Consider the following 15,356-nt stretch of genomic DNA (forward strand, 5'->3'; position numbering starts at 1 on the left):
GACTTTCTAACTGCTGCACCTCGCTGCAGGGAGGCGGGACCGACCAGGTGGTTCCGCCCCAGGCGCCTGATGGATCCTGATAGGTTCCAGATGGAGCTTGGGCCATTTCCTGAGACTCTGGCTCATGACTCGGCTGAAGACCTGGTGGCCGCCTGGGATAGTACGGCCGCCGGGGCTTTGGACCGTGTCGTGCCTTTGCGGCCTCTGACCCGGCACCGAACTCACCTAGCTCCTTGGTTCTCTGAGGAGCTGAGGGAGATGAAGCGCCGGAAAAGACGCCTAGAGAGTAGTTGGAGGACCAGCCGCTCCGAATCCGACCGAACACTGGTGAGGTCTCATATTAAGACCTACCTAGTGGCGATAAAAGCGGCGAAATCTAGCTATTTTGCTGCTCTTATCGCGTCATCAGATAATCGCCCAGCCGCCCTGTTTAGGGTGACCCGCTCCCTCCTCCATCTGGAAGCGCGGGATGATCCCTTGCAGGGTCGAGCTGAGGACTTTGTGCAGTATCTGCATGACAAGATCGCTCAGATTTGGGAAGGCCTGGCCTCTGACTGGGTAAGTCCGGACGGGATGACTGAGGCAGGTCTTGAGAGTGTTATCTGGGAGGAGTTTGATCCTGTTGCTCCCGAGGACGTGGACAGGATCCTGGGACGGCTGAACGCGACCACATGTTTATTGGACCCGTGTCCCTCCTGGTTGGTACTGGCTTCCCGGGAGGTTACACGAGGCTGGCTCCAGGGGATTTTTAACGCTTCTCTGAGTGAGGGGGTCCTGCCGACCGCTTTGAAAGAAGCGGTGGTGAGGCCCCTCCTCAAGAAGCCCTCCCTGGATCCGGCTATTTTGGCTAACTATCGTCCAGTCTCCAACCTTCGCTTCGTTGCGAAGGTTGTTGAGAGTGTGGTAGTGCGGCAGCTTCCCCGGTACCTGGATGAAGCTGTCTATCTGGACCCGCTCCAGTCCGGTTTCCGGCCTGGGCACAGCACGGAAACGGCATTGGTCGCGTTGGTGGATGATCTCTGGAGGGCTCGGGATAGGGGTTGTTCCTCTATCCTGGTCCTATTAGACCTCTCAGGGGCTTTTGATACCATCGACCATGGTATCATGTTGCACCAGTTGAAGGGGCTGGGGGTGGGGGGCACCGTCCTGCGGTGGTTCTCCTCCTACCTCTCGGACCGGTCGCAATCCGTGTTGACAGGGGGGCAGCGGTCGACCCCGAGGCGCCTTGTTTGTGGGGTGCCACAAGGGTCGGTCCTCTCGCCCCTTCTGTTCAACATTTATGTAAAGCCGCTGGGTGAGATCATCCGTGGCTTTGGGGTGGAGTTCCATCAGTACGCTGACGACACTCAGCTGTACATCTCCACCCCAGGCCACCCCAACGATGCCCTTGAAGTGATGTCCCAGTGCCTGGAGGCCGTGCGGGCCTGGATGGGGAGAAACAGGCTCCGACTCAACCCTTCCAAGACCGAGTGGCTGTGGCTTCCGGCGTCCCGATATAGCCAGCTGGTGCCATCGCTGGCTATTGGGGGCGAATCACTGGCCCCCACGGAGAGGGCTCGCAACTTAGGCGTCCTCCTGGACGCACGGCTGTCTTTAGAAGAGCATATGACGGTCGTGGCCAGGGGGGCTTTTTATCAGGTTCGCCTGATACGCCAGTTGCGTCCCTTTCTGGATCGGGACTCCCTATGCACGGTCACTCAAGCACTCGTCACTTCCCGCCTGGACTACTGCAATGGTCTCTACATGGGGCTCCCCTTGGGGTGCACCCGGAGGCTGCAGTTGGTCCAGAACGCGGCCGCATGGGGGATTATGGGAGCAATGGGGCGCTCACATATAACATCTCTCCTGCGCGAGCTGCACTGGCTTCCTGTGGTCTTCCGGGTGCGCTTCAAGGTATTGGTGACCACCTTTAAAGCGCTCCATGGCTTAGGGCCGGAGTATTTGCGAGACCGCCTTCTGTCGCCGATAGCCTCCCACCGACCGGTTCGCTCACACAGAGAGGGCTTCCTCAGGGTGCCGTCGGCCAGGCAGTGCCGGCTGGCAACCCTCAGGGGGAGAGCCTTCTCTGTGGCAGCGCCTGCCCTCTGGAATGACCTGCCCCCTGAGATACGCACGATATCAGACCTCCGGACTTTTCGTCGGGCCCTGAAGACACACTTGTTCCATCTAGCTGGGCTGGCTTGATCCCATCCTCTCAGTTTTAATTGAATTTGGTTTTAATTGGGTTATTTTAATTACTGGGCCGAAATTATTTAATTGTTTTTAACCTGTTTTTTAAATTTTATATGTTATGTTTTATCTCAGCTGTGCACCGTCCTGAGTCCCGCAGGAGAAGGGCGGTATAGAAATATAAATAAATAAATAAATAAATAAATAAATAAATAAATAAATAAATAAATAAATAAATCATATGATTTGGCATGGAAGATACCCATTCCATCTTGATTCTGAGGTGGCTCTATTAATAACTTTTAGAGTATGTTTTTGTGTGTGTGTACATAAACATATACGTATGTATGTATGTATGTATGTATGTTATATATGTTAAAAGATTTCAGTTTGAGACACAGACAACAGACTCATCCCCAATAGCCTGTGCCTGTCTTTAACAGGAAAGGGACACAGGGCAGAAAACATCCTGCAGCCAAGAAGGCTCCACATCCATTTGCACTACTCAGATGATCCTGAGGACACAGATAAACCTCTCTAAAGGAATGCAAATGACCAGGTGTCTGCAAGGAATATAAATCCTTCCATTCCCCACCATCCAGTCAGAGCTAAAGAAGCCTCTTGGATGAGAAGTGAAATGTCTTTAAAGTCCAGCTGGCTCCTGAAAAAAGCATATTTGGAACAACCATGACCTGGATGATTGGGAATCTCCAGAGACATATGTTAGAAGAATTTATCCTTCTTTGGAAAGTTTTTCATCTAACTACAGTAATTCAGCATCTTTTGGAATCAAGGTTTGTTTGGTGTTTTAATTTATTTCTATAGATATTAGTTTGGTGCAATTTATCTGAAATAAGTATTTCTTGTTTGTAACTATTCAAAGCAGTACCTATGTAATTTGTTGAAGGATGAAGCTTCTATTTCTCAATAGAAAATAGTGTTTTAGAAGTTTTCCTCCTTCCTCTATATAATTTAAATTTCAGGCATTTAAAACCTTCCAGATATTAATGAAAGAAGTCCAATTGAAGAATAAACTGTTGTAAAGAGCCTCAAATATTTTCAAACATTTCCAACCTTTAAAAACCCCGTTTTTGTATTTTATTATATGAATATAATACATAATTTATTTAAAAGACCTTTTCTTTTACCTGTTTTCTTTCCTTGGGGTTAAGGAGGAGGTACCGGGGATCAAAAACAATTTTGTGCAGCTCCTTTTCCCATGTAGAAAAAGCAGAAACCTTTAAGAAATAAAGTGGGGAAAAGTAATGATTTTGCAGGCAATTAAATTCAGGCAAAAAGATACAAGTTGTGCAATTCTGCTTGAAATCTACAGGACTTCTATTAGAAAGAAGCTATAGCTGAAATCTTTACAGCAGTTTCATCACTAATAGATGATGAACTGCAGGAAGTCAGCAGGGCCAATTTCCACACTAATTGGCTCTGAAAACTTCTACATAATTACAGAGAAGTAACACATATCTAATTACTCATTAAAATGACCACTACTGTGTGACATTTAAAAACTGCTTTATCAAAAGAAAGCCTTGAAGTTCTGACTTTCTTTGCTTTCTTAGGTCTCTGCAGAATGATCAGAAATTCCACTTTCTCCCCATAAATTGAAGTACTATGCATACAATCAACTCTGTAGCATGTAAAACGGAAGATTCTGAAAGCTCAATTAGATTCTGACATTTCATAGAAGTGCACCAAAACCAGACGTTTCCTTACAAATATGCTTAGTTCTTAACCAAAGTGCATGCAGATCTTTCAAAAATGAAAATTTTATTTATTCCCTAACTGCAAACACTATTCATTAATCAAGCAGTACTAAATGCGTTTTTGATATTAAATAATTACCTTAATATAGCAATATTAATATAATAAGATTAAAATAAAATTCAAAGTAATGTAATTATATTCAATCAATCAATATAACAGGACCAGGATAGTCACACTTTCTCCCTTCTGGTCCCATTAAAAGTCATAAACAAGAGTGACTAATGTGCTTTGATTTCACACTCTCGTCTAAATCCTGACTGAAAAGAATCCAGATTATGTTTCTTTTAGTATTCTCTTAACTGTAGAACAATAGTTTTCTCAATAATAGAAAGGAAAGATTGGAGACCAACCTTTTAGACTATTTTATATTAGAGCATATGGCAATTTATGTATCTCATCAATTTAGGAAATGGTCCTCAGTGATAGCATAAACAATGAAATACTTTGAAAAATTCATATAAATTTAATCTGAGAATTGTTTCTGACCCCTCTTTCCAGGAGCATGTCTTTGAACTGTTTCATTCGAGCCTCCAGAGGGACAATGGCTCTTTCTCGGGCAGCTTTAATTTCTGCCTCCATGGCAGCCTCTTTTTCCGAATCCATGTCTTTGTTATCTTCTTTCCTATAAAATAAAAACATATGGTAGGATTCTGTTCATTTATTTATCAAACTTGTACGCCATCAATTTCATCAAAACTCATTTTGGAGCAATATTACATTTCAATGATCTGTTCTTTATACTCAGACAACTACTACTTCATTCTGAGTTCAGAAATAAGAAACAGTTAACTTAGCTTTATGGTCATAGAGAAGTTGATCATGTGCATTCTTCCTTTCATATAGAAACTTACTTCCGCTTCTTTGTTTTAATAGGCTCATCATCATTGGCTTCTTCTAACATTTCATGCTCATCTTTCACTGTAAAAGAAATACCTATTTTTACTTTGTAGATCATCATTCAAATGTATTAGTTATGCTTAATTAACATCTACATACAAATTTTAAAGAACATTTTCTTCCTCCCATTTTCCCACAACTGCCGATCTGGGTTTTTTTTTTTTTTTTTTTTTTTTTTTAGATCAACCGGGTTTTGATCCATTGGATGTGATAGGAATTGACAGACCAACTTGTCACCTGTCTGATGTTGTGGGCTAAGAGGCTGTGACTAGCCCAAAGTCACCCAGCCAGCTTTCATGGCGAAAATTGGACCAGAACTCAGTCTCCTGGGTTCTAGCCTGGTGCCTTAACTATAATTAAATCCCACATTATAAATTAAATATATCCCATATTATAATTAAAAGACAAAATACTATTCTACATTAGCATCTTAAAATTCAATATATTTCTTCAACAACAGTTGAAGAATTTAAATTAAAATTCCACTTAAAATTTAAAAATCCACATAATTTTTTAAAAAGTGCGTAGCATAGCTTCCAGAAGCTATTATTCTTTCCAAGAAAGATCCAAATTGATGAAAGGACTAATACTACCTTTGAATCGAATTATCACTTGAACAATATTTTACAGGATACAAGGACCACCAAAGAATCTCAATGAAAATACTTGAAGACGACATGAATTTCAAAAAATAATTAATTAGTGCCAGGCTAATTAATACAGGTAATCCTCACCTTACGACCAATTGCTTAGTGGCCATTTGAAGTTATGGCAGATCCTCCAAAAGCTAATTACAACCTGGTCCTGAAGTTACTGCTGCTGTAGCGCCCCTGTAGACATTTACTTGTATATCTGAATCTCTCCCACTAGATCCCTATGGGCCTGGCTTTCCACCCCACCAGGACCCATACTCTCCTTCTCTCTTACCTTTCGGAGATTCCCAGAGCTTGGGTTAGGGAAGCATAGCAAGCTGCTTTATTGCTGAGCTTTCCGGAAGGCCTCCATTTTCCAAGCAGCCACATTGAACCATGGTAAATTGGAAAATGGTAGCCACTTCTGGGATCCCACCACACTGCCCAGCAATGAAACAACTTAAAACTTGCTATACTTCCTAAAGCGAGCTCTTCAGCCTTCTGCAGCATTCCACGGAAGAATCGGGTTTTTCTTTTAGAAATACTTCTGGTTTAACTTCTAAATATAAGTGCCAATTTTGGCGCAGACTTCTTTTAGTCATCCAAAGCTAATTAGGTCTGTTTGTTATACCACAATACAATACGATAATCTACATAGGCTGATTTTGAAGACATTTCAAAAAGGTCTTACAAATACACTAGCCAGGCTATAATTTCTTTGGTAGATTATGATTTCCAGTCATAACTGAGAATACTGTTTATAACCTCTAGAAACTTAAATTATTTAAGACCAAATTACCTAAGAAGTCATCTTCTCCTGCATGAACCTACTCAGATCTTGAAATCTTCTGAAGAAGATGCTCTTTACCTTCCTAGCACCTTAAATGCCTTGTGGAAAAGTTTGGGAAAAGGCATTCTTAGTAGTTATACACCCTATCAAATGTGGATGATTAGGCTCGGCAATTTATTTTATTTGTGATTTTTCCCAAACATTCTGGGCAGTGTATAACCAGTATAGCAACTTTAAAATCAGTGTTATTCTGCAATGAAGATGGTTTACTTACCAGTTCTTTGAAACAATTGCAATTTCTGAATTATCTCCATGTAGATAATTCTCCACTCTATTTCATGTAGAGTGTTAACAATAGAGCAAATATGTGATCAACTCAACAATTACTGTAGGTTAGTAACCAGCAAAATCTAAGCAAACCAAACCCCCGATATAATCTTCAACTGCTGCTTGAGCAGGAGCTTTTAAGTTCAGAAGGATAATCAACCAGGGCCACCAATGCCATTTCTGTCTCATAACATGACAGTTTTTGATGTTACTTTTAGGATCCTTTTTAGATGAATCACTTCTTTCTGAACAGACTTCCATAAAAATGGATGACTGAAGATTAAGCAAAGGGTACTGAGTAGGATGATTGTTGTTTAATATAAACTATTTTAAATGTACGTATGTGTTACTCTTTCCCTCAGATAAGCTTTAGCAATTTCCTGAATCAACCTGCTCATACTATGCCTGGCTACCTGAAGGAGCCAGAAAGGGCAGATCTAGTTTACAGGTATTAACAAATAATTCCCAAAACTGCAAACCAATCACAACTATTTCTATTCCATATTATATTATATCCCTTCATATCAAATGCAGATTTTAAAAAAATAACCTGTCAGAATTAATTGAATAAGTGACTTTTAGCCTTACTTAGTTTTTTTCCTTCATCCATTCCTTTTTTATGGGGAGGTTCCTGAATAATTTTATCCACATCTGCTCTTCCTATTAAATCATCTGGTCGATCCCACATTGATAGTCTAGTGGTAGGGTTATAAAAGAAAACCCGTTCATCACCTGTCCACACCACACACCTAGAAAAAATATATAGAGTATATTATATAATTGTTGCAGGGTTTAAATAATATTTAATTTTATATGAAAGTTAACAAGCAAGAAAATGCTTTTTTTCAAAATAGACTATGTAGAGTAGAGCTAACACTAATTTTAAGAAAGTTTTTCTAATAAAATCTTGAAATTGAGTTCAACTCCTGGAAACTTGGTGCACTTGACCATTTCTTTTCCAACAAAATCAAAGTGGTTGGTCACTGCCTTCTCCACACAATCAATTTGAGAACAAATGCTACATACCAAGGAGTACCAGGTATAGGTGTAGTAGCAACAGGTTTTGCTTTCTGAGCAGCTTTCTCTTCTTCAGTCATTTCTTCTTCTTTGGGCTCCTGGTGAGAAATATTAAGATTGAATATTCAGTCACTATTTATACAACACTAGCAAAGAAAGAACAATAACTTTTTTCCTACTATAGATAGGAAACATTTCTCCCACATCATGTAATCTGTGAAATTAAAAGTTTCTCTGTTACCTCTACCAAAATATCTTGTATCAAGGATTGCATCTTCATTAGATATTTTTAACTTTTTCCACTGCAGAAAGGTGGGATTGCAATGAAACAAGAAATTAAGATGGTAGTTTCAAAGTGCAAGTAGTCTTCAGGACTGCCTTTCCTCCATTTACACAGAAGATACCAAGCTGTTGTTTTAGGAAGAGATCTCTAAGGTCCTAACATTTAACATTATCATATACATTTGTGTCTATACAAACTCTGTATCTTGCATAGGATTCAGTTCATATTCCTATACTAATGATTACATAAATGTAACATAACTTGTGCAAGATCTAGTGTAAATAGTCACAAACAAAAATATTAGATCTGATATATGTGCAAGATCAAAAATGCTTTCACAAACATTACAACCATTCTAAATTAGATTAGATTAGTTCATTTATACTGAGACTGAATAAAAATTAAACACATTTTTAGAAAATAACGAGTTAGAGCTAAGCCTTCTTTCTTAATGAAACAAGTTCCCCTACATCTGGAAGGTTTCCAATCTAGTGCCCATGTTTCTACAGATAGGAGACCAATCATCACTAATTCACCACTCTGCTGGGGAAGAGTGCTGGAGTGCTTCTCATCACCATTTGGTACATTTCAGAACATATCAAATGGTGATGAGAACTGATGAGGAAAATCAGTAAAGGCTGACTTCTCACATGATCTGCAGGAATTTCTAAATTCTATTTAGATAACCACTTAAACCAACCCACTTTTTATTAAAATCTCAGCAATAAACCTACCAAGACTTAAATTTCATAAAATTTAAATTCTGTGCTTCCAATATTCACTTTATTTGTACATTTCAAAATACACTGCTCAAAAAAATAAAGGGAACACAAGCAGAAGACATCCAAGATCTGAATGAATGAAATAGCCTTATTAAATACTTTGTTCGTTACATACAGTAGTTTTGTGTTCCCTTTAGTTGTTTGAGCAATGTATAAACTACTGTATGTAACGAACAAAATATTTAATAAGGCTATTTCATTCATTCAGATCTCGGATGTCTTCTGCTTGTGTTCCCTTTATTTTTTTGAGCAGTATATAATTGGCAAGTTTTCTATATATAAAGTACTGAATGTGTATTTTAAAATATACTCCCACTATCAGTACCATATAAAGAAAATGCCTACAAGATGTTCTACAGATGGCATCTTCCCCCTGCACGGATTTCAAAAATGTTTCCCAGCTTCTCCACTCTGTTGGAAATGCAAAAAACAAAAAGGGATATACTACCACATGTGGTGGTTATGCCCAAAAGCAAAACAATTTTGGAATAAAATCAAAACCCAACTGGAAAAATAACAGCACAAAAAATACCACTAAGACCGGAAGCATATTTATTAGGTATATTCACAAATAACTACGAAAAAGAAACAATATATTTAATTACACATATTTTGACCACAGCGAGAACCATCTTCGCACAAAATTGGAAATCAGAAGAAATCCCAACACAAGATAAAATAATATCGAAAGTAATGGAATGTGCCGAGATGGACAAACTCACTAAAGAAATCCAAGAAAAGGAAGAATCTGAATACTACCTGGTTTGGCAAAAGTGGTATCAATGGCTGGAGAAAAGGAAAACCAAATAAAAGATGATCCTAAAAGATTTGAACCAACTCGTGTACCAAACGAGACATATTAGAGTTAAAATAGAACTTTAAAAAATATCGTTATATAAGGTGAGATGTGGATATAAATATTGAGAAACGTAATTTACCGATGTACTTATCTTAAGAAATAAGTCATTACGTTTAAATGTTGTATATGTTGTGTATTGTTTTACTTGTATCTTTTCTTTTTGTGTGTGTGTGTGTGTTTAAAATTAATAAAGTAATAAAAAAATATACTCCCAATATCTGCAATTGCAATATTTTGGAACAAATCTTAACATTGTTCTTTGTTTCTTCATATAATCTATAATATTAAACAATACTTCTAAATAAGATGATAAAATATAAAAACTATGCAGTTAGCATTAGAAACCATCTAAATGGCAAATAAGTTCAATAAGTTATTTCAAGGTGGTATTAGTTTATCTTTCTTTTGATGTCACTTTGTTATTAAAAGAACAAACAAATATCAAATTAGACTTTATGTACATCAGAGCTTTTACCTCCTTTATAAGTTCCTTGATGGGTTCAATTTTGGGTTCTTCCTCTTCTGTTTCCATAGGCAAAGGATCTTCAACAGGTTCTTTAATGCTATCTTTCATCTTTTCTTCTACTTTTTCTAAGAAAAATGTATAATTTCTTTATTTACTTTCCATCTGCTGTACATCCTTTACTTTCCAATAATATACATTCAAGCTCATTTTCTGAGCAAAATTATCAAAATCAGCTTTATCCCACCCCCAAGTTAAAGGCAATGAAGACTATACTTTCAATGAGCAAGAATTCTTTAGAACAGAAGTTACATTGCAGGAAGATATAATAACTACCTAGAAGAATCTCATTTTCCAGTTCTGAACGCTGCAAGTATTGTAATGATTGTTTTTTTTTCCCTGTGGTCTTTTTTCATGGCCTTGTGTAGTTTGCTTTCACGATTTTCAATCTACATTGAATGCAACTTGTTCTTACTCTTTTGAGTTTTCCTACCCTGTTAAACACCTGATACATTAGCTTTTAAAACCAGATTATTTTAATGATGAGTCATAATATTTTAAATTTCCTTATAGGAAAGCACAGAAGAAATAGAACCCAGGAAATCATTATAGATCTACAGTTCTCAAATACTCAAGAGGCAAAAGAATATTAAATAGCTAGATAGCTAGATCGACAGACAGACAAAGAAAAAAATACCAAAATCATGAGGCAGAATTAGCAAAATCATGAGACAAAATTATTATTTTTAAATGAAGAGGAATACAGGACTAAGAAAATGTTGGCGAACAGGAGAAAATCCTAAAAAGCAGCCTTCAGAGTAAAACATCTATATATTAACCATACAAAACAATTAAAAATGTCCAAAGCAAATTAGATACTCAATATTTACCAGAGGCAATTTGTCATTTGCATATAGTAGAGCAATCCTTGAAAAAAATTCATTACAACTAATCGATTGACTCCAAATTAACATTATGAAAAAGTTAATATTTTAAAGAATTATTTTTAAAATAATGAATGGAGTTGGCTAGACCTTTACATGCACAATATCAATACAGAATTCAAGATAATCACAGGAAAAACATGGTTTTAAGTACTAGATAATGGGTTATTTGCAATGACAGTAAATACCAAAGTTACATTAAAATAATATTCAGATATGAGCAATTACATATATAGAAATGACCAAACTGTCTATTAGAAATGTATACATACAAATTTGCTATATAGTTCTGAGGAAAATTTACTGATGAAAAATAAATATATTCACCAAACAGCACTCAGAGAAGAATCAGTATAGCAATACATTTCTTGGGAAAAGCACGGAAGGAATACACAAACACAAATAGAATTTACTTGTTCTAATTGGTAAAACAAATATTCTGAAAAAATATTTTCTTTTATTAGCATTGCAATGTATAAAAACATCAAACTAGATAAACACTTCTACGGTAATTATTATTGGCCAAATTCTTTATTGAAGACAATCTTCAATTGTGCTGTCTCTTTCCCGCTGCACATTAATGCTTTGTTCAGTTCCGCCTTCGCAAATCATTCAGTTACTGCAATCATTATACTACCCAAAAAGACATACTATGTTTTCTAGCTCAGTGAATATTTACAGCCATAAGTCATACATCTAAAATAAAGTGTCTGCTCTAAAGACTGCAGAATAAAGAAAAATAGGTGTCATTTCCTTGTGTCAGTTACAATTTTTTTTCATGCCAAATTGAGATGCTTTGAGAAATAGTGAGTGGCATCAATATTTTTGGCAGTGTCTTATGTGAATTCTTGCAGAAAGGTACAAATACATTAACCACTATACCAAACTGTTGATTTTATCAGTTTTGTAAATAAGTTTTGGATTTATGAGACAAAAACCGAATTTCAAGGAAGAGGGAGATAAATGCTTAGCAGTAAAAAAATAAATAAATCTGAAATTAGGCCAAGAAAATATATGATCTAATACAGGAAAATGCTAGACATTACTGTCTGCAATGAACAATTACTCAAATATTGTGTTTAAGAAATTTCGTATGTACATGGAGTGGACCAATTGAAAATAAATTATAAAATCAAGTGATATATAGCTTTGTTAATTTGTGAACAGAATGGAAGTGTTAACAAACTGAATCATCAGTGAAGCTTATAGTGATTCAACAAAGAAGGCAGAGTCTTCCAAGATGCATCAGACATTTTCTTCAAACTTCTCACTCATCCAATATCATTATAACTGTAAACCAGCAAACCCGCCCCCTTCTCTTCCTTGAACTGATGGTTATTGATAGGTTTTCTTTTTACAAGTGCATTTTTGATCTTGAAACCACTTATTGTACATTTGATTTTAATAGATATCTATCTCAGTGTCCATTAAACTGAGAGTTCACTGCAATTTGTCTTAATTTTCTGAACCAACTTACATTGTATATACAAACCAAAACTAAACATTGTACCTTTCTCTTTCAGTTCTTGAGGCTTCTCCCATGTTGATTCTAAGGTCCTATTATTATAGTAGTATGTTTTCCCGTCTGCTGTTTTGTACTCTGTCCATTCAGAGACTGCTGTTGCTCCAGCCAATGCAGCAGGTGAAGCGGCAATAGCAACCTGAGGATGGATCATAGGTACAATAGGAGGAGCCATTCCTGGCAAGACACCTACATAAGAAGGAGCAATAAAAAGGCAAATACTGATGAAAAGTAACTCTATTAATTAAAACCACCAACCTAAATTCAATATATAAAGCAACTGAAAACCAAGCCATTACTAATAGTAGTTCATATATTTCTTCTAAATAGTAAAGTGTGCTTCCAGCACAAATTCTAATCACTATCATTCCTTTATTTCACAACCAACTTCTAACAAACTGTAGTCAGCATTCAACATACCATGTGAAATTGTACCATTCATGTTTAAAAAGTTTTTTAATGTTTACATTAGTTTTTAGCATTAAGTAAAAATAATTTACTCTCCTTGAAAAGTAGTACTTTCAACATAACTAAGTAGTAAAAAGTCAACCACTGCACAGTGAATATCAGTAAATAATCACTTTTAGTGCTTTTTTTTCTAGTTAAAAGTTTTATATATGAAAGCACCATGAAAAAGAAGAGACACTTATAAGTTCCATTCGCTACCAATGGTAGTAACCATTTATAGGAATCGCTATTTTTCTATGTCTTTTCAACCTGAACATTGGAAATATTCCAATTTTGACAAATAGCCTTTTAATAGTCATTTTTAACAGGAAAAATATTTCTGTTGAAGATTAACTTTACAGTATTTTATTCCTAGACCTGATCTTTACTTAGAAAGGTTTTGAAATACTTAGTACAATTTTAGATAGCTGTTGGGTTAAATAGTGATAGTTTATAACTGTGTTGCCAATTAAGAATTTTTCTTTTAAGTACATCAATATAAAGTATATATGTTAACAAAAATAACAGGCTTAGTGCCACATAAATCTATGTTTATGTTTATTTATTTTTAATGAAATATAGGTATGTAGAACAACCTTCATAATATTGGTTTAAAATCAGACATATACATAGATACACAAACACAAACACACTAACATGCAAACAAGATCTGGTCACTGTACAAATGGCAGGAGAGGGAAAACCAAGCACTGTATCCCCATAAAGAAAAAGAAAAACAAAACATGGACATGGAAGAGATTCACATGAGTAATTTTAACTTGCAGAAAATCCATACTACAATAATTAAACTAATAATTTAAGTTAATTGGGAGAGTTTCTTGCTGGCTACATGTGAAATCTGTACTTATAAGTATATTTTGAAAATAAAGATAAATATTCAGTTATTTGGGAAAAAGCAAATAAAAGGTAAAACAACAACATTCACTACCATGCCAACTTACAGACAAAACAGACTAAGATGTTTTTAAAAAAATTACCGGTCTTGGTGGTAGCGACTGTCTTTACATACGGGCAGCTGACTATTTGCATCATTGCTACACCTGTAAAATGGATAAGCAAGCATGTTGGAAAGCTGCCACTGTATGTCAGCTACCACTGGGAATCTGAGCAGTATCAATTTTCTGCTAGAAATTTAGCATGCCATTTTTTTTTTCCAATGGCAACAAGAAATAAGTAGGAAGATTTAAAGTCAGTTTTGTGATAGTATTTTCTTAAAATCATGCCAGAAAATTACTGGTTTTACAATAATCTTGCTTTATAATGAGCAAGATTGGAAGACACCAGTCCTTTCTATTAAAAAAAAAAATCTAACAATGACCCGGGGCTTTAAATTCAATGAGGACACACTTCTTTACCCCCTTACAAAGCAATGCTATGAGACTAAATCATATTTATTCTGCTCTGTTTACATAATTTTATCAAGTACTTAGGTAAGAACAGCTTATACAAATCAATTCTCTGCATGTTTACTTTGAAATAAGTCCCACTGTGCTCAATAGGGCTGTTATAAGTGCTTACTGGACTGTTTTATATTTAACAAGAACAGAAAACTGGTGGTGAGAAGCCAAAATGTGATTAGAAGGTCAAGAAGTATCAGTTTAGAAGGCGGGGAAAAGACCAGATTGAAGGCAAGGAAGTAAACTGAGATAAAAAGAGATAAGATAAACAGGGCGAAATAAAGAAAGAGAAAAGCTGAGTTGATGGCTCATTAGCAGCCTACATTAGCTCTGTCTCATAATTTTTTTCACCTCAAATATCTCATCTAAATTTTAAATAAGTTCCCTAAAATATGGGAGCTTCTGCGAACTACTGAGTAGTAAAGATAACTGAAAAGATCTGATTAAGTTTATTTGTTGAAAGGAACAAAGCTGGTAAATGTTTTATATTTAAAAAACTGATTGGCAGATCACATAATATTAGGCATCCAATAATGAACAGAGAAGGGAGGAAATAATATACAGAATGAGTTTCCACACAAGAGATTATTTAAAGAATATAACTGCAACAGAGGTATAGTTATTATATCTCCTAACACTTAATATGAAAAATTGGGACTTTCTGAATCTTTTTTTCCACATATTTTCACTCCCATCTATTATTTAATAAACAAGAAATTTTCAGTTCAAGCACATACACAAAAATAAAACTAAATGCTTCTCCACAAGTGTCCAACATAAAATGTTAAGGTATCATTAAATTGATCCAGAACCTGTATTAACTGCTAACTATTTTTTATAATTGTCTATATGGGATTCTCAGTCTTCTATGTCATGCTTTTTCAAAAGGCAATGGACCTTGAAGATGTTTTGGTTCTCATTCAAGAAGCTTCTTCAGTTTACTGAAAAAGAGATGAAGCTTCTTGGATGAGAAGCGAAATGTCCAAAGAAAAACAAAGAGCCCAGTTATTTGGGATATTTTTGGGAT

The 15,356-nt window shown here is 36.4% G+C and overlaps 1 protein-coding gene across 15 annotated transcripts in view; it reads right to left on the bottom strand.

The window, feature by feature from the left end:
- TCERG1 (transcription elongation regulator 1) overlaps positions 1-15,356 on the bottom strand; it is a 45,226-nt gene that overhangs the window by 15,020 nt on the left and 14,850 nt on the right. For 10 of the 15 annotated variants that reach the window (XR_015732553.1, XM_034405116.3, XM_034405138.3 and 7 more), the window contains 8 exons: positions 13,910-13,972; positions 12,453-12,653; positions 10,011-10,126; positions 7,621-7,709; positions 7,183-7,343; positions 4,800-4,866; positions 4,435-4,570; positions 3,318-3,407 (listed from right to left, as the gene is read on the bottom strand). Coding sequence is in view for 13 of the 15 variants with exons in the window: in XM_034405116.3 (XP_034261007.2) it covers positions 3,318-3,407; positions 4,435-4,570; positions 4,800-4,866; positions 7,183-7,343; positions 7,621-7,709; positions 10,011-10,126; positions 12,453-12,653; positions 13,910-13,972 (923 nt within the window). In the remaining 2 variants the exon portion in view is untranslated. The remainder of the gene's footprint in view (positions 1-3,317; positions 3,408-4,434; positions 4,571-4,799; positions 4,867-7,182; positions 7,344-7,620; positions 7,710-10,010; positions 10,127-12,452; positions 12,654-13,909; positions 13,973-15,356) is intronic. The other 5 variants (XR_015732554.1, XM_034405122.3, XM_087887420.1 and 2 more) reach the window with 1 other exon arrangement.

This window comes from Pantherophis guttatus, chromosome 2 (genome assembly GCF_059756535.1).
Source record: "Pantherophis guttatus breed Tessera chromosome 2, ASM5975653v1, whole genome shotgun sequence".
NCBI lineage: Eukaryota > Metazoa > Chordata > Lepidosauria > Squamata > Colubridae > Pantherophis > Pantherophis guttatus.